This window comes from Eptatretus burgeri, chromosome 14, assembly GCF_056783735.1.
Source record: "Eptatretus burgeri isolate ZD-2024b chromosome 14, Ebu_testis_v1, whole genome shotgun sequence".
NCBI classification, from domain to species: domain Eukaryota; kingdom Metazoa; phylum Chordata; class Myxini; order Myxiniformes; family Myxinidae; genus Eptatretus; species Eptatretus burgeri.
In genome coordinates, this window is record NC_140974.1 from 51646907 (window position 1) to 51666494 (window position 19588).

Here is a 19588-nt window from a genome sequence, read left to right on the forward strand (position 1 = left end):
AAGGCAAAATCAGGGAGCAGCAAAAATCAAACTTTCATTTTTTTGGAACACCCTAATATATATATATATATATATATATATATATATATATATATATATATATATATACATATATATATATATATATATATATATATATATATATATATATATATATATATATATATATATATATATATATATATATTTGAGTTATTCCTTTTGCACCGGAAAGGCACATCGGCTGCCGAGGCAGTTTCATTAGCAAGGAGCACAATCCTGGACAGGTCGCCACTCCGACGAAGGATATCCTGAATGGTATTACCCCAGTAAGCTGGGTACTCATACTGGCTGAGTCAATCCCACCTCGTCATTCAACTGCCAACGGGTTTGAACTTAGGACCTTAAGTGCCAAGCCAGCCAACACCAGGCTACACTAAATACTAGTATAAAGCCTGTCAAAAATGAGGGGTTGGAGTTTTATTATAAAACCAAGTGGCTTTTGCAGCTGCAGTATTGTAGATTGAAAAAATAATCGGAAAACAAGTTGGGCAGTGTATTGGTATCAGCCCACTGTAATGGAATGGTTCAGTGCCATTTCTCATCACACCTGTACGTATATTGGTTCACGAAAAAAATAAGTGACCACTATATTCGTTATTGTTGTGTCTGTCTGTCTGTCCCAAGCATAGCTCCGTGGGTTTTGATCCGATCCTGACAATTTTGGTGGGAGGTTTATATCATGATAAAGTTGTGTTTTCCTGAAAATGGGCGTGGTGCGCCCATTATGGGTGGAGCCACGCCCAAAAAACGTGTTTTTAGGGGGTCGCTGATTTCAATTTGCATCTTCTCCTCGGGGGTTTGTCGAATCTGGCAGGGGTCTTAGTATTTGGTTAGCCCAATGGCACCTGCATAGCCCCACGGAGCTTGGTTTTTCATTTTCGTCACAAGGCCACTAACCTAGAAAATTGCGATTTTTGACATAAAAATCCATCTTCTCCGAGGGGTTTGTCGAATCTGGCAGTGGTTTCGATATTCGGTTAGCCCAATGGCACCTGCATAGCCCCACGGAGCTCTATTTTTTTTTTTTTTCATTTTCGTCACAAGGTCAAGGTTACAAGGTCACGAACTTAGAAAATTTCGAATTTTGACATAATTGTACGACCGCCCAAACTTTGAGAGCTAGGATGACAATATTTTTATGCATAATCTTGAGGTCATTCCCCACCTAAAGTCTTGAAACCATTTTGCTCTATCTCGAACACCTTGCCCGTGGCGCCCCCTTCAAGTTTGTTTTTACGCTGATTTCATCAAAGTATGGATAATCCGATTAGTGCGAAATGCCATATAGCCCATATCACGTTATATTGTTCCTTGAATGTTCCAGAGGAAGTTTTGCACCAAAGATCATAATCCTTGACCTTTGACCTTTAAAGGTCACAAAGGTCAAATTTTTCAAAGTTGTGGGAATCGAACCGGGGTTTCGACCTTCGACGAACTAACTCCAATAAGCTATAGCACGTATCCTGTTTCCTTATTTTAATGTCCACAACATTGTTTTGTGACCGTTAAAGGTTATGCAAAGGTCAAATTTTTAAATTGTTGAACGAAACCGGGTTTTCGACATTTTGCAGCTAATAACCTGTCACTCGTACCACATCATGTTGATCATTTTTATAACTTGGTCAAACATTATCACATTGTCTTATCTTTGACTTCTGAAACTATCCACAATCTTCAAATACCGCTCGTGAACCATCGTCTTCAGACTTGTGTGATCTTATTTTCTTTATTCTGGGACGTTTCGTTTTGACAGCACAGTCACACACACACACTCTCACACACACACACACTCTCACACACACACACACTCTCACACACACACACACACTCACACACACACACACTCTCACACACACACACACTCTCACACACACTCACACACCCTCTCACACACACTCACACTCTCTCACACACACACACACTCTCAGACTCACACACACACACTCTCATACACACACACATTCACACTCTCATACACACTCACACACTCACTCTCACACACACACACTCTCACACTCACTCTCACACTCACCCACTCACACTCACACACTCTCACACACACACTCTCACACACACTCTCACTCACACTCTCTCACACACACTCTCACACTCGCTCACTCTCTCACACACACTCACACACACACTCTCACACACACACTCTCTCACTCTCTCTCTCACACACACACTCTCACACACACACTCTCACACACACACTCTCACACACACACTCTCACACACACACTCTCACACACACACTCTCACACACACACTCTCACACACACACTCTCACACACACACTCACACACACACACTCACACACACACTCACACACACACACTCACTCTCTCACCAGCAGGGGTACCTGGAGCTGTTCTCATGCTCTTGGCATTTTGAAGAAATCAAATTGTTCTTCCAATTCATTTTTTTTTTTTTGTGGGGTGTCTAAAACACTCCTTTGGGCCTAGACCAACTAAGTAATGTGGTCTGAGATCATTTATTACCTTTCACAAAGCTACAAAGTTTTTGGCACTATAAAGAGATTAAAAAAACAAAAAAACTCGTGCGCTTGCTGATGAACCTGAAAGTTTGACAAAGATCCTGTTTGCTGTCTTTTCAAAAAATTGCAACACGGACAGACATCTCTCTCATAGTACAGATTACATGCTTTTATGAGCTTGCTTTTGTTTTGAAGGATCTTTTAATCCCAACCGCTCCCCTTTGTTATTTGACTTGGAATAACCCTTGATTGAATGTTCACTTTGAATTTGCACCTGATGTTGAGTATCCATGGCACTTGATGTAGCAAACACTGGCTGCTCAAGCTACAGCGAACTTGGCTTTCTGATATATATATATATATATATATATATATATATATATATATATATATATATATATATATATTTTTTTTTTTCACTGAATCACTTAATTTGGTCTTGCAGATGCTGTTGGAGGACAAACTTATGTGGATGATGTCAGAATATCAGATATGACAGAATGGCTGCATTATCCCTTGGAGCTCAAACCCCCATCCAGAGGCTCCAGCAGCCCCAATTGCCCAACTCCACCTCGCAACGAGCAGAATGGTACAGTATAGTACTTTGTGCTGTTCTATTTGTTTGGCATGGTATAAACAAATAAAATAAGAAAGCATCCCAAAATTCAAAGTATCTGCATTGTACTCAAACTAAACCTAACAAAACTGTTTGAATTAAAAAAAAATTTGTCATTTGTGTTCTCTGTTGTCTCAAAGGTTTGTTGAAAATTTGATGACAAAATATGGTTTAAAAAATAAATAGGTTGTGGCATGGACAGACATACAAACAAGCGGTCATAGACTGGTACTTGGGAAACCAGTCGCTGCAAGCTTGACCTTTGGACGGCAAAATCAATTGGTTTCTCGCTTTTAATTGAACCAATTTGGTGACCCCATATGCAAATTGAGTTGATGGAATAAAAATGGACTTTTTTTTTTCTTGGTCCCAATTATTAATTTATCTTCTCCGTATAGCACATTGCCAATTTACGTCATGGATGCATTCCTAAAAACCGATGTTTTGGATACCTTTTTTTGTCATAAACAGTTGTAATGGGGGGGGGGAAGTCCCCCTAACTTAACCTCCACTTCAGTCCATTTCACCACAAGGCAAAACACTGAAGAGGGAGATAAAGCAACATGCCCACTGAGCTCTTGCCCTGTTGTTGGTTCTCCACTAGTGGGCGATGTGACCGCTTTGCCACTCAGATGTGCTGCTGTTTAAATTTTTTTGCAAGGTACACAACAGTACTCCAGACAGACTATTCGTGGAGCCCACATATTTGCGGTTCATAAAATGTGACCTGCTTATACATTCGTGACCCTGTGCCTCATGCATTTGCAGTTTTTTTCGCATTATTATGGGCGTATTCGTGGTTTTTCATGGAATTTTTGATGTTTCCGTCACGTTCCAGGTGGTTTGCAATTCCCATCCCCCTTTTGCCCATTGAAACAATGCCTCAATTTGCAGCATTTTTCAGGAATGTTTTCCCCGCAGATGTCAGAGTCTGACGGTACTTAGCTTTTAAATGACATCTGACTTGCACGACTTGAATCTACGATTGTCCCAAAATGTAACAACTTATCGAAACAATGCAAATTCCTGATTTAAAAACTTTTTGGTCTGGCGCGCGCGCGCACACACACACACGCCTCCTGCTGAGTGGGTGCATGGGCTAATTAAAAACGGTATTGAGTGCAGTCAAGGTTCATATCATGTTCTGTGGACTGGCTATTCCATCAAAATTGTTGTATCAACATTCACAGCCCTCATCCAAATAAACAAACCTCTTGCATTGTTTGTGTGTCAACATGACACTGCCGAGGCATCACCTTGAAAAAGAAAACTTCTATTTTTTTCGCCTTGTATGGCTTAACCCGCAGTCACTGTTTGGCCATCATGCTTCATAAACTGGCCATAATAAATCTTAAACTTTATTTATTGGCAGTGGAGACTCAAATTTTAAGTTGATGGACCTCATGCAGATGGGTATCAAGCCATTACGGAAAGCAGCAATGGATAGACGTTCCCATGGGGCATAGTAGTTCGTCCTGAACCACCAACCCTTACTTGCAATGTATTGACCCAAGCTTTCTTTCCATCCATTTGCTCAATGGCTTTCTGTAGTTTCACCACAACCCATTTTGGAGGCTGTACCCAGATGTAATCTGCTCCAAGAAATGCAATCCTTGATCAATGGACAGGTTGAGTACCCTTTCTATCTGGTATAATGCTGGTACTTTGTTTTTGAGGAAGGGAGTTGCGCAACTCTTTGAGATCGATCGATGCTCATTCCAACAGCAATTGAAAGCAGTCACATTGAGACAACAAAGATCCTGAAAGCAGATGTCTTCAAAGTGTTCAATATTCAACTTGTAAATTAACTGAGTATTGAGGAGAAGTTTCCTCTGCCATCATGCTCGTTCTCATTTCCACTTTACCGCAATTTATTGTCTACTTTTAAGAAGCTGAACGGTGTTGAGGACTGGTACTGCAGTTGGTAATTGAGAATACAGTGCATTCTTATTTCTTCACAATGGATCTGTCTCTTTGCTGCTGCGATCAATGTTGTCTCTCCCTGATTTGAGTGCAAACATTTGCTGCTGAACACAGCCATATTGTCTAATGGATGAAACAGGAGACAGTGCTGTGGATGAAACTGAATGCATGCCCAAAACTGAAGGCAATTGCTCAAGTCAACTTGGGTAGCTGCCTGGCAGGTACAGTGAAAGTCCGATGTTCGACCATTGAGTGGTCGTCATCTGACCATGTGCAGGTGTCGTGTGTTAAGTCAGCTCTCTCGGTGGGGGCAGGAGGTTCAACTGCTACTCCTGTACCCTCAAAAACTCATCCAGGCACACCCAAGTGAGCCTTACAGAAAAAAAAAATTCTGCAAGAATTCACTTCTCCCGAGAGTCCTAGACAGAGGGGGTAAAGAGAGGGAAAAGAGTAAAAGATGCAGATGTTAAATATCTGCTATTGTGCAATTCCTCTGACCTTGTCCTGTATTTAGAAATTATCTGTTCTTTATCGTTTGTCACCTGCATGTGCGACTACTTGTTCCGTTCCTTAATATTGTTACAGCCGTCAGGTCCCAGTCGCCTGGTTCGAATCTGACGAGTTGCGTCAAAGGCAGTCTGGCGAGTTCATTGTCCCAGACCGGATCGCCATCTTTCCACTCTATGCAGAGATACCCAAATGCTACACTGCCAGGCTATCATGTGACTGATCTGATCTGTGTAAGCCTGAGTCATGTGGTGCAGTCTGTCGTTTGAACTACCCTGTAACCAGCCTAAACCACCAAATGAAGCAGTCTTGATGAGTGGAATTCACTCTGGGACAAAGTATATTTAATGGCATGGGGGAAGGCATTTACAAGAATAAATAATTTTAAAAAACCCTTGTTCTCTACCGAATATTTCCCCCTCTGTATCAAATGAACGATCGGAAGAATCTTCATTAATCTAACTTATCTGAGTCCATCAGACATGACACAAGAGATAGACAGAGTGGGTTTTGACAACATGGGAAGAAATGGTCATCAAGCCTGGCAAAGTTTTGGAGGCAGTTTGACTCCACGGAAGGGCAAATGTTTTGTGGCCAGAGAAAACTTGACTCGTTTGGTGGGGGCAAGACACACCTGTTCCCCAAGCTGGTTTGGTCGAGTGAGCCGTCCAGGGACAAGGCAAGACAACTCGAAATCGGTGCAAGGCTCAACAAAACATCCCCAGGATGCAGCGTTCTGACTTCCAACCATTTGCAAATGAAGCACAGCCAAACATCAAGTTGCTGGCGTCTGCCTTTTTATCACTTCTGGCACGCGTCCACTCTTCTTTGCCATTGGTGGCGATCATTCTGGGAGGTGGAATCATTTGACGATAACTGCTGCAGCACGAGTCGTAACTGCCTTCACCTTGAGCTTTCTGAGGTGATCACCTGCTGTTAACTGCCGTTTGATGGAACTTGTTTATTTCCCACCATATTTGTGCTGCAAGGTCGAGCAAGCACTTTAAAGAGGGAACATTTTGGCAGATTAGACTTTAGAGGATTAAGACAAACAAATGAGGGCAAAAGGTTTTAGAATGCTAGACAGACAGATCTGGAAGGTGGATGTCATCTCCCGAAACGTGATAGCGATGCATATTTAATGACATTTAATTACTTGTACGCTCATCTAAAATGTGATAAGAATCCTGCCTTGTTCTCCTAACTGCTTATGGCATCCAAGGCAAACTCTACTCTTGGATTACGGACTTCCTCCACTCGTAGCCACCATGTGGCGCTCAACGGAATCTTTTCTTCTCCTTTCCCTGTCAATGCTGAGTGCCCCAAGGCAGTGTTCTCAGCCCCATCCTATTGCTAATCTTCATCAATGATCTCTGACTAGAAAATCCTATCTCTTTGCTCCTGACTCCACTCTCTACTGTAACAACCCTCATCTGTCTGAGGCAGCAGCCTCTTCCCTCTCTTCAGACCTTGACAAAATCAAACTGGTCAAACACTTGCAAAATATGTATTTTAACCCTGAGAACTCTCCTCTCCTCTCATCTCATCTCATCTCCCAGGACCGTACCACAAACCTTCCCAATGGACTCTCAACAACCCTCTCAAAGAAGTTGTCGCTCAAACTGCTGGGTCTCTCAGCCATTATCTCTTGGACAAATCACATTTTGAAGTCCTCTGTCATGCAAAGTTTTTGAACTTCTATCCACCTTTCGTCTGCAGCTTGATGGAATACTGCTCTCCCCTCTGGACGGGCACCCTTGCCTCACACCTTGCTCTACTCTATGCTGTGGAAACCAAAGCCTTCAAGATCATTGGAATCTCTTGCGATGAAGCCGAGTCTCTGGGCCTATCACTGCCATCGACTCTAGATTGATGGTCTGTGTTTCTGGTTTTTGCACTCTGGCCTTGCCATGCCTTGGCCTCCACCCCCTTCCCCTCCCTGCCCCTTTTGGCATCTGCAAGGCACATGTGGTCCACCAGCAACACCTTTCTAATAAAACTTCCTCAATCCACAATCGTTCTCACCGCCACTCATGTTACTTTTTTACTTCCCCCTGTAAAACCAACTTTCTGATTCTTCCCTCCATGTCTTTAAGATGGGTGTTCATCCCTAATTTGTCCGTCTGTTTATCTTCTCCCTCGGTCTGACTGTTAGTGTTGGCATTCCCCCCTTCTCCTTCTACTGTTTTATGTTGCGTTCTGATCTGTCCTTTGTTCTCGCTGTCCCATGAGCCTGGATTATGTATACAACAACAAAAAACGCGTTGTACTGAGGATCTACTAACCCCTCAGAGCCATTCCCACATGTTGGGATTTAGACATTTGACCTTTACTTTTAGGTGGTCTACGACGGAGCCAAAAGGAACTGTTCAAGCCATAATTGTCCTTCAGTCAATGGGTGCACTAACTTTTTATTTTTCCTACTCCATGGTGGCTGACGGGATAGTTTTTAAACTCTGCATGATTCACGACGTCAATGTGCAAAAACTAATGGAGCCCTTTAAAAAGAAAAAAAAAAAATTTCCATCCAGGTTGAGATAATTACCTGGTTATCTGAAAATGTAATCTGTGTCAATCACATCATGAAATTCCATAATCTCGAGATGTTTGTTTAATTTGAACCTCTTCATTTAAACTCTCAATTCCTCTCGCCAGAGGAGAGGGTATTGCAACCCTTAGACCCCTTAGAATCCAAAGACCATCTTTGTCACCGAATGCAGCATGATTAAGAGTGCCCTCCAATGAGAGACGAGGATGTATTTCCCCCTTCAGATTATTCACTACCCTCGCCGAAGGATTCGGAGAGGGTATTGTATTTGGGTCCATTTGTTTGTTTGTCTGTTTGTCCGCACAGAACTTTCGTGTTTTTCTCCACAACCGCTTGTCGGATTGAGACAATTTTCAGCATTGGTGAGACTACTCATGTAGAATATTTTAATAATTATGACGTCATAGGTCACGTGGTGTGGCAGTCATTGGAAAAACGAAAAAACTTTGGACCTTTGTATCTCTGACCGCACCAAGGAAATAAACTTGGCACACACAAGTACTCCTCATGGGGAATGAGTGATTTATTTTTTAAGTGATGTCATAATTGAATACGTAGAACGCCAAGTCCGAGCAGTATGAAAATTGAGGGTCAGAGGGATAAAATGGCCCACAGAAAAAACGTCATCGGTCATGTGCTTCGGCAGCCATATTGTTTTTTTTATTTGAAAAAAAAAAACCTTCAAAAATCTTCTCTGAAGTTGCTGAAGAGATGAAGAGAAAACCTGACATGTATGACCACCTGTCCATGAGGAACAAAGTTCACACGTCATTGGTCACATGGTTTGGCAGCCATATTGGATTTACCCTAAAACCTATAAAAATACACCACTCAAAAGAAGTCCTGGTGAGGGTTTGCAATCTGATTGCTCTTTTTCTTGTATTTGAAATTTAAATGCATGAAAAAAAATTCACGAAATTGTGTTCTTTGGAAGGTGTTTATATTAAATGATCAAGAGCCCATTGTAATAATCCTACATTCCCATTGTACCACATTGAAATCCTGTCCAAAATGGGATTGTCCACCGCAAGTGCTTTTCATTGTGTTCTTCACAACAGAACTCTACATTTGCCAATTTATTTTGATTTGGGCAATGAATCACCCCTTTCATTTTGAATCATATTCTGTTTATAATTTTGATTTCATTTTTTTTTTTTATGGTGCATAAAAAAATATATCAATTACCCTAAATTGAATATCTTTAGTTCAAGTTGACAAATTTGATCCATCTGCTAGTTTTCAATGTTTATGGCAGCAATTTTTCATGGTAGTGGGGAAGTTTGACTGCAATTGGTTATACAATCTTCTTGTGTATGGCAGCTTGGCTGCTGGGTAGCTATCATTTTGTTTGGGCGCAGCTATGCCACTGTTGCTGTGCCCCTGTACCAGGACACTGGTACTCATTTCGTCGACCTCAGAAGGATGACAGGCTGAGTCAAAGCGCATATGGTGTTTCAGCCGGCAACGTGGCTCAAACTCAGGATCCTGAGATCCCAAGCCAGCCACCCTCGCTGCGAAGCCAACACCAGGCTTGGTTATGTTATCATATGCTGGTGAAACCGAATGAATCTGTATGGCAGTGTTTTTGTTGTCATGACTACCATTCCCAAACTACTGTCCTTGCTGTTGAGTACAGATTGGAAACCTGACAAGCTTGATGGTGCTGTATGGAAGACTTGCCTGCAACAGCGAGCATGCTTGCAGCCCCTGAAAGAGGAAGATGAGGTGGAGCACAAGGCGGCCTCGGAGGATGAGGAGCACAAGGAGGATGAGGAGCGCAAGGCCGACAAGGCGGCCTCTGAGGATGAGGAGCGCAAGGCCGACAAGGCGGCCTCTGAGGATGAGGAGCGCAAGGCCGACAAGGCGGCCTCTGAGGATGAGGAGCGCAAGGCCGACAAGGCGGCCTCGGAGGATGAGGAGCGCAAGGCCGACAAGGCGGCCTCGGAGGATGAGGAGCGCAAGGCCGACAAGGCGGCCTCGGAGGATGAGGAGCGCAAGGCCGACAAGGCGGCCTCGGAGGATGAGGAGCGCAAGGCCGACAAGGCGGCCTCGGAGGATGAGGAGCGCAAGGCCGACAAGGCGGCCTCGGAGGATGTGGAGCGCAAGGCCGACAAGGCGGCCTCGGAGGATGAGGAGCGCAAGGCCGACAAGGCGGCCTCGGAGGATCAAAGTGTAAGCGAAGAAGAAGCAGTGAAATCCTCTCCTGAGGGTCGGGTACTAATGTACGAGGTGATGTCAACACCCCAGCTTCGGCAATCTCTGCGCAGGTATATCAGTGGTGGAAGAGCAATGATTGCAGAGTTAAACTTTGTATTGAAATCTGCCTTGTGTTGATTGCGTTCCATTTAGTTGATCTCTTGCAACTTTACTCATATGATGTGTTCTACTTGTTCTGTTTCCAGAATATCCAAATTCGGTGGAAAGGCATGCACCGGCGATGTTGTCATGGTGACACCGGTGCGGCGATCACAACGGTTGGCATCTCGCTCCTCCAACCTGTGGCCGAATATCAAGCTTGTGTCCTCTCTCAATAATGTGGCGTTTGCTGGTGACAAAAACACAGTTGTGTGTCGGCAGAATCCTGCATTGTGATGTCATTGAGCCTTTATTTTAATATATTTTTTATTTTTGTGCAATTGTTTGCTTTGCTGTTGCACCCATTTTATAAGGGTTTTTGTTACTTTTGCATTTCCACAACATTAGCCTCACATTACCCAGGACACTGTGGACATCATAAAGGAAAATGTTTTCTATTTGTAGTTTGAACAGTTCCATTCAGATATTTAGGTTTTATCAATGATGCTACAGTAATGTTCATTTTTGGACGAATAAATCAAATTAGACCCATGGTACTAAAATAGCTGCCAATGCTTTGTCAAAGGTCATATTGAGAGAGGACCTTCAAAGTTGTGGAATGAACAGACAAGTGGCACATTATTTCTCGTGTGCAGTAGTCTCCAGCAATTGTGGGGTTGGCTGGATTTTAGACTTTTTTTTTTTTCTTGAGTTGGGGTGGGGGGGAGGGGTTGCTTTTTTGATAAGCAGAGGTGAAATGGATCCTGTTCCAAGATTTTATTAATGGTTGTTGACATACTCTATTTACCCAATTGCTACTTTTGTTTGTACCTTTGGAATTAGTTTACTTGCAAAAGGAATTAGTTAACTTTAAGTTTGCTCTTCTTTTTTTGTATTGCCATGCTTGCAAATAAAATTTAAGTTGAGGTTGTAGCTTTTACCAGTCCAGCACAATCCATTGCTTCCTTTTTTCTTTTTTAAATGTTTTTTTTTTGTGGTGTAAAATTCTCCACGGACCTACGGGTGTGCAGGTTAACCTATTACAGTACTTTGGAAAACAATTCAAGTGAGGCTGAGCGAAGTGGTCGTTTTCCTGCTAAGTGAAATGCCTTGCAACCCATGCCTAAAGAAAACACTTGGAACACCAGCTGCATTTTCCATCCAATCATGTAACTTAAAAATAAATAAATTATCCATGGATAGGTACTCCTTTGTTAAAAGTTGTCAATTGCTCAAGCGGTTGCGGCGAAAGCAAATATATAAAGGTGAGGGCCTTGGCCAACATTCCACAACATGGTTGTCGACATCTACCAGTTAGGTTATTTCTCCGGAATAAGCTCTGAGTGGGTGCCTGTGTCTGTGTTTGTCCATTAACATTTGATTAAAACATCTTACTAGTTGACAGATGATGGACCAAATTTGGTCCATCATCTGTCATCAGGTCTCATCTGAATGCACCCTCTGATAAGAGGGGGAGGGGGTTGCTTTAAATTCCATCCATCAGTACCATGCTCTGCAGAGCATCGGTGCTGCCAAAGCAGTCTCCTGAATGATTGGGCACAATCCTGGACAGGTCACCGATGATGCAGGATACTCGAATGGCTCAATCATCCCAGCAAGCTGGTACTCATATTTGGAAGGATGACAGGCTGAGTCAACCCCACCTAGTATTCAACAGCTGGATTTGAACTCGACCTTCGGATCCCAAGCTCACCACCCTACACCATGCATTTTGCCCTAAATATTGCAATTGGTATTTTAAAAGCTCTTCTTAAACTGCCAGACCAAACTCACCATGAGCCAGAGATTATGCCCTAACCTTAAGTTGTGCTCCTCATGGCTGTATCTCCCCTGGCAAGGGGGCCTGTGGCCCCCTTCCAAGATCCCTCATTTTCATAAACATCACAACTGAGTGATTTTGGAGCAAATTTAGAATGATGCATCAGGACAATAGGTCTCATGGGGTTGTACTCCCCATCTGGTTTCACCCACTTAAGGGAGGTTTTGCTGCAAATCTTGGTATTTCATTCAAAAATCTTCACTCACAGTGACAACTGCATCCAGAGCAAACTGGCCTGTGGCATTGTGACCATGCCATTAAGTTGTGCTTCTCCTATGGCTCCTTCCCCTTCATCCCTCATTTTCACCCTGCCTGTTGGGGAAATAACTGTCAGTCCCCCAACAGGATTACATTTTTAATATGCACTCAAAGTGGTGAAGTTTACTTTTGTGTATAATTACAGAACCAATTCTTCTTGTTACGTCTGGGGGGGTTATGCATTCAAAGGGTAATTAGGATGTTTAATTCGGTATGCCATGCTGTTCGAGTTATTAGGTAGGGATTTAGTAGTGATAGATTATCTCAAATGTCTTTCTTTAAGGGGGAAATGATAATTGTCATGTAATTAGAGAGGGAGACTGGTTAGGTAAGTGTTGATGCGTATTCCCTTTTAGTATTAAGCACAGGCTTGCCATGACGTGAAAGAACGGTGTTGCGGACGGCTCCGCCCCCTTGACCATTGGCGGCAGACCGCAGACTGAGGACTAATTAGGCGCTCCGTTGGGAGTTAGAGACCCTGGAACATGGGGCGGCCTGATTGGAGGATTGAGAGAAAGGGAGGAGATATATCTGCGGACGGCTCCACCCCCGAGGACCATTGGAGGACCGCAGACGGAGGACGAATGAGGCGCTCCATTCGGAGGAACAGAGACTCGTATCTTGATTGCTTCACGTTTTTCCTGGAGCGAATGCTCGATCGAGAACCAACACGCCAAGCCACTGCTCAAGAGCTTCTGCAGCACACTTTCCTGCAGCTTTCAGGGCCTCCTGCCTGTATATTGTCCCTCATGCGAAATCGTCCACACCATTAATTTATGCTCCAAGCAAGGCTTTGCTGCAGAGTAAGCTTGAAGCCCCTTGCCTCTCCATTTTGCTCGTGTTCTGCAGGCTCTGGGTACAGGACCGGACGGTGGGCAGACCTGCCTCTCTCTTGGCGCATGAACTGGGTTCCCTGGCGGCTGTGAGCGGTTTGGGCCCACACCACAGGAGGTCCGCGAATGAAGAACACCACCACGGTGGCTGGCTGGAGCTCACAGGCCAAGAACTGCATTTCTGCACTCAGGGTTCGCACGCCTCCTGGAAAATCCTTAAAACTCTTGGAATTAAATTCCTATCCTGGAATGTCCTGGAATATGCTTAAAAATTAAATTGAACTCCTGAAAAAATTGTTTTGGATTTCTGACGATCACCTTGTCAACGTCTCGTAAATATGCCAAGGGAGATTACTTTGTAGTTCAAATTTGCACAAATGTGCCAAGAGAGACTACTTTCTCAACGTCGATTGTCGTAAATATTAATTTACGACATTAATGTTTTATCTTATTAGCACCAAAAAGTGGTCCTTTACCACCGCATGTGCGAGTTATCCCACGCTTTGTTTTGTGAATTGGATTGTTTACACACTTCAGCGATCGTGAACTATGCCCCCCCGGGAAGTGCATATTCAACGAGCGCTGGCTCAAACATCCGGAATACGTATCTTGGTTGGAGTGCGGCACAGATAAATAAAGTGCAAAGTGTAATATCTGCCTGAAGATTTGACATTTCGAACATGGGCGAGCCTGCCATTTGGAGCCACGGAAAAGGATCGAAACACAAGCAGTTGCTGGAGCAAAAGAAGGCAGCTGGTGGATGCACCATTCGAGATTTCTTCTCTGGATCATCGAAGGCAAATGAAGGGCAGGGGAGCACAGCTGCTCCAACTCCAACGCAACCAAAGCCCTCAATTGCGCCACGAACCTCATTCGTCAGCTGTAACGATTGCCTTACATCAGAAGTATTGTGGACTCTTAAAGTGGTGAACTCCCACTACTCTTTTAATTAATGTACAGATGTCTCATCCTTGTTCACGCAGATGTTTCCAGATTCAAAAATTGCGAAACATTTCTCCTGTGGTGAGCGAAAATGTGCATACATGTGCAATTACGGGATTGCACCTTACTTCAAGCATCAACTAACGAAAAAATTCTGATGAAGATGGTTATGTTCTTCTGTTTGACGAAAGTCTTAATCAAAATACGAAGAATAAACAAATGGATATACATGCCCGAAACTGGGAAAAGGATAGGGGTACTGTAATTAATTATACGTTAATTATATTATACATGTAATGCAAGTTCCAAAGATATCGTTTGTTTTAAATAATCAATGATTGCATCATTGATCAATGGTTGTACAGTGAATCAGATAATTTTAATATAATCTGAATACATCAATGATCTAATTATTGTACATGTAATTGTATATGCATTGAATGTGTTAAAGTGTGTGTGTGTGTGTGTGTGTGTGTGTGTGTGTGTGTGTGTGTGTGTGTGTGCGTGTGTGTGTGTGTGTGTGTGATGGGTGGGATAAACAATTACTTACACAATAATTGTATAATACAATTATATAATCTATATATTTCATCTGATTTTAGAGTTGTTATAATTGAAAAAAAAAATTCTTGTTTATGCCATTAGCTTGTTTGAATTTTATTATATTTATCAGGTTAGGACACATTACTACGGATCCACATTCATGGGGCATGCGACTTCTGAGGACATGGTTGAACATTTCGAAAACTGCACGGAAGGCCTAAACATCGGTCGAATGCTTCAAATATGCATGGATGGGCCTAACGTCAACTGGAAATTTCACCGTCTAATGCAGGAGAAGATATTGTGGATTTGGAAAGCTATCGCACTCAACATTCAGGTCCTTCAGCTCAGTTATATCGGTTCGTACATGTTGCCAGTTCAGGTCCCGACCCTGGTCTAATGCGTAATTAAATGTTCCTGCGCTGTGAAGTTGTTTTAATAGTTAGATTTTCTTTTAGTTATTTTTTACACCACCAACTACATCATCGACTCCACCGCCGACTGCACCACACCGCCCTTGCCTTCGCTTCACTCCAAGTGATGTCACCACGCCACCGTGGCCGATCGGCGGGGAGCCGGCGTATTCCACGCTCCGCCTCCGACCCAGCACCGTCTCCATTAACCACGCGGTCTGAGGAGAGGCCGTAGGCGGAGCCATGAATGCCCCCCGCTGGAGACTCCGCCCAAGGGAGGGAGTGCCCCACCCACCGCACGCCTGTCCAATCGGGCGCGGACGAGGAGTCACATGGGGCCTCCGGTCCAATGGGAGGGCGAGTGGGGAGGAGCGAAGGTTCGTTGAGCGGGAGGGGGGATATAAGGTGTGTTCAGAGGAGGGGAAGGTGGTTCCTGAGTCGGCTGGGTTTTTCCTACGAATGAGGAGTTTTAAAAGAGCGTACACGAAAGCGCAGTTCTGAGGAGATTCGTCGTCGTTCGTTCCCTGCTAGTTTCTCCCGTTTTTCTTCTCTGCCCGGCTCATCACCTTGGCTTCTGGGGCGACCTCATCCTGGCCCCAGAGCTTCGCGTCATCGCCTGCCGGCTGGCTGGGACGGCGACACCGTCTCACGACCAGGGGACGTCCAGCTGCACGCAAGTGGCAAGGTAGCCAGCTACCCTGACCCTCAGCCCGACTGTCCTCCGGGCTGGAGGTCCCATTAAAGACCCAAGGGGTCCATTTCTGTCTGGGTGTGCGTGTGTCCGTTTGGCGCCAGTCTTGTAAGTCATAAAACTGTACAAGTGCCTGTGCTGTATATTATTTGCCTTGCTTTTTATTCGGTATAAATCTTCCCTTGCGTGCTCCCTAACAATTCCCTCATTATTTGTAAAATAAACCCCAATTGTTAAATGTACTCAGCTCGTCGTGTTGCTTCCTTCATTGGCTGAACATGTCGTGCGTGTGAGAGATTAGTGGACTATTGCCAGGGTCCCAAAATAATCGGGCCGGCGGAATTCGGCGATATCACCGCTCGGCTATGCACACGGGACGGGCCGCTTAAGCAGCTCGCTTCCGAACGAGTTCCGCCGAGGGTGAAGTACCCCCGTAGCTGGATCACGTGGGTACTTAGGTAAGTTGAAGTTGGCAATTAACCCGACCCCACGTGATCTCCCCATTGGCGTATTTCAGTCCTAAAACTACCAGGACCCGTCGACCCGGGCTGGCGATCTGTAAATTCCGGGCGATCGAGCCGAGACGGCCGCACTGCCTCATCGAGGGTCGTGCTCGTGGAGACTTGAAACCTCAACAATATCAATGACTTTCAACCAATCCCAACTAAGCATTGGAAGTTGTGGCCTACATATTGTTCATGGTGCTTTCAAGGATGGAGCATCTGCCTCTGCATGGCCTGTTCAGGACGTTTTGAAAGGCTTACACAAACTCTTCAAGGAGACACCTGCAAGAAGAGAGGATTATGTGAATGCAACTGGAACAGACTTCTTTCCACTAAAATTGTGCCCATCGATGGGTAGAGAATGTTCCTGTTGTACAGAGTGCAATGGACATTTGGCCAAACATTAAAGTGTACGTTCACAAGGTATCCCAAGGGATTTACCCAAACCCAAAAACAGCATCTTATGACTGTGGTTTCGTGCACAAAAGATCCACTCATGATGGTAAAATTCCTGGCTTTCTTGTCAATAGCAAAACTGGTATCGCCATTCCTTGTGACTTGCCAAACCGACAAACCAATGATGCCCTTCATTGCTAAGGCTCTACACAGGCTGCTCTCTGGCATTGTGAAGGAGGATGTTGATACCTCATTCATCAACAAACTCATGAAACTGGACCCAAAGGATAAGAAAATCCATCAGAATTAGAGCAAAGTGGATTTGGGCTTTGCAGCTGAGCAGGAGCTGAAGACGATTAAATCACCGGCCACTGGTACCAGTGTTGTCAGTGACCGACAAATTATGGAGCTAAGACCAGTGCAAAGACTTCTTGTTGAAAATAGTTGTTAAATTATTGGAGAAGTGTCCCCTGAAGTACCCCTTGACAAACAACATGTCATGCCTGGATCCCAGACAGATGGTCGCTTCAAAAGCCAGATGCCTCATGAGAATGCGGAAAATTCTCACAGCACGAGTGGAGGCAGGCCGTGTCAGAGGTGGTGCCTCTGCATGTGATGACATTCTTCAACAGTTTGACGAGTTTAGACACAACCGTGGCTGCTAACTACTCCACATTTAAGAATTTCAAACCGTATGAGGACAAGAGTAGGATAAATGTGCTGCTCTTCGAGTCCATGGCTACAAACCAACACATCAGTTCATTATGGAGGGTGGTGAAGCATCTGTTACTGCTATCCCATGGACAAGCATCGGTGGAACGGGGCTTCTCTGTCAATCGACAGATTGAGGTAGAAAACCTGCATGAGGAATCTGTCATTGCCCAGTGGCTGATCTGTGACCACATAGATAGCGTTGGCGGCGTACAGCAAGTAGAAATGTCAAAGCAACTGCTTGTATCTGCAGCATCAGGCAGGCAGAGATATATGGCTCATCTAGATGAGCAAAGAAAGAAGAAGGAAAGTGCAGAGGCCACAAAGAAACGGAAAAATCTGCTAGAGGAGATTGATGAAATAAAATCGGAGGAAACGACTGCAGAATGACGTCCTTTCATTACAGAAATCTGCTGACGACTTCTCAGAAAAAGCAGAGGTGACAGGAAAGATTACCTTCACAACCAAGTCGAACAGTCTGAGGAGAACGGCCAAGGCAAAACAGGCAGAGCGAGTCGCTTTATCTTCCAAGCTGGACGAGAGGTTCAGAAGCTAAAAGAATGAATAGGTTGACTGCTTGAACAGTTTTATGATGTATAGGTGGACTGTTTGGATGAACAATTTCTTGATGTATAAGCTGACTGTCTGGATGAACTGTTTCATGATGAAAATTATTGAATCTTTGACACTGATCAAAATATGACTGACTTTATTAAAAATTGTGCCAAAAACTCCTGGAAAATTGAATTTATTGTCCTAGAAAACTCCCTGAAAACTCCTAGAATTTTCTTTTAATGTAACTGTATGAACCCTGTCAGCACTGAAGGTTTCACACAAACGTCTGCACCACCGTGCCTCCTGCCCCTGACAGGCGCAACGCCAGCTCGTCCGGCACCCACATCCAATAAGTTTTGCATCAACACCACGGGCAAGCCTGACAAACTAGCTACGTTGTGTGTGTGTGTGTGTGTGTGTGTGTGTGTGTGTGTGTGTGTGTGTGTGTGTGTGTGTGTGTGTGTGTGTGTGTGTGTGTGTGTGTGTGTGTGTGTGTGTGTGTGTGTGTGTGTGTGTGTGTGTGTGTACCTGGCGCCTTCGAGGGTTTGAATTTCGTGTCCAGATTTTATTTGATTCTTTACATTTTGTTGTACATACATTGAAATTGTTTGTGCTTTCCCCCCACGCCCGAATCAACACCACCCTTCGTCGAATCGCCCACGGATCCCTCTTGCCGAGCCTTTTTATCGCTCTTGTGTGTAAATAAACGCTATTTACTCGGTAAAGTGCCACATGCCACCTTTCTCGTCCCGTTTGCTATAGAGCGATCAAAACCGCCACCCTTGGGTTATAAAAATAAACCACCTCCGTCGTTTCGGCTCATCTTATGTTGGCGGGATTTGTTCAAGTCCCGTGAACGTCACATTATTGTGATGCCAGCAGGTTAAACTCTCAAACTATGAACAGTAAAATGAGTAATTTTAAGTGCTTGGACCTGGAGGTGGGATTGTTGAGATGTCTGTTACTCCACTGTGGAATGCTTCGTCTGATAACGACAATGGATGGAGGTTCTGAAAATCAACATGTAGGACGTTTACCACCTGACACTTTCAACCCAGTCACCATGCTTTGTGTCAATGGTTGTGGGAGGGATTTTCATGCTCCTAAACAATACAAAACCCTTGATGGCATCTTATCTCCTGCCTTAACCTTGACTGGTGTCCTGTACTGTTCTTCAACTACAGGGTGCCCCACAGAAAACCAGGAAATTTGGTACAGTTTATTTAAAACAAAACAAAAGCAAACTTAGATGTAGTGTAAAACAAAGATACACTTTATTTATGTTAGTTTATTGATATGGTAAAATACGGCAAAATAAATCTCAAAATCTCAAATTTCCTGGTTTTCTGTGGGGCACCCTGTAGTACAAGTTCCATCCATCCATTAGGACTGTACTCTGTGCAGAGCGTTGGTGCTGCCTAAGCAGTCTCCTGGGCTTTTGGACACAATCCTGGACATGTCACCACTTCGACGCA

At 44.1% G+C, this 19588-nt stretch overlaps 2 protein-coding genes across 12 annotated transcripts in view; one reads left to right on the plus strand and one right to left on the minus strand.

Moving 5' to 3' along the window:
- Positions 1-11361, plus strand: part of LOC147013190 (uncharacterized) — a 43901-nt gene extending 32540 nt beyond the window's left edge. For all 4 annotated transcript variants that reach the window (XM_085855762.1, XM_085855764.1, XM_085855765.1 and 1 more), the window contains 3 exons: positions 2985-3128; positions 9770-10400; positions 10536-11361. In XM_085855762.1, the coding sequence (XP_085711888.1) occupies positions 2985-3128; positions 9770-10400; positions 10536-10725 (965 nt within the window). In that variant the 3' untranslated portion in view covers positions 10726-11361. The remainder of the gene's footprint in view (positions 1-2984; positions 3129-9769; positions 10401-10535) is intronic.
- NDOR1 (NADPH dependent diflavin oxidoreductase 1) overlaps positions 1-19588 on the minus strand; it is a 132597-nt gene that overhangs the window by 51524 nt on the left and 61485 nt on the right. The window contains exon 17 of one of the 8 annotated variants that reach the window (XM_085855781.1): positions 3265-5497. The exons of the other annotated variants lie outside the window; for them this stretch is intronic. The gene's annotated coding sequence lies outside the window, so the exon portion shown is untranslated. Of the gene's footprint in view, positions 1-3264; positions 5498-19588 lie in introns of those variants that run through there. 8 annotated transcript variants of the gene reach the window in all.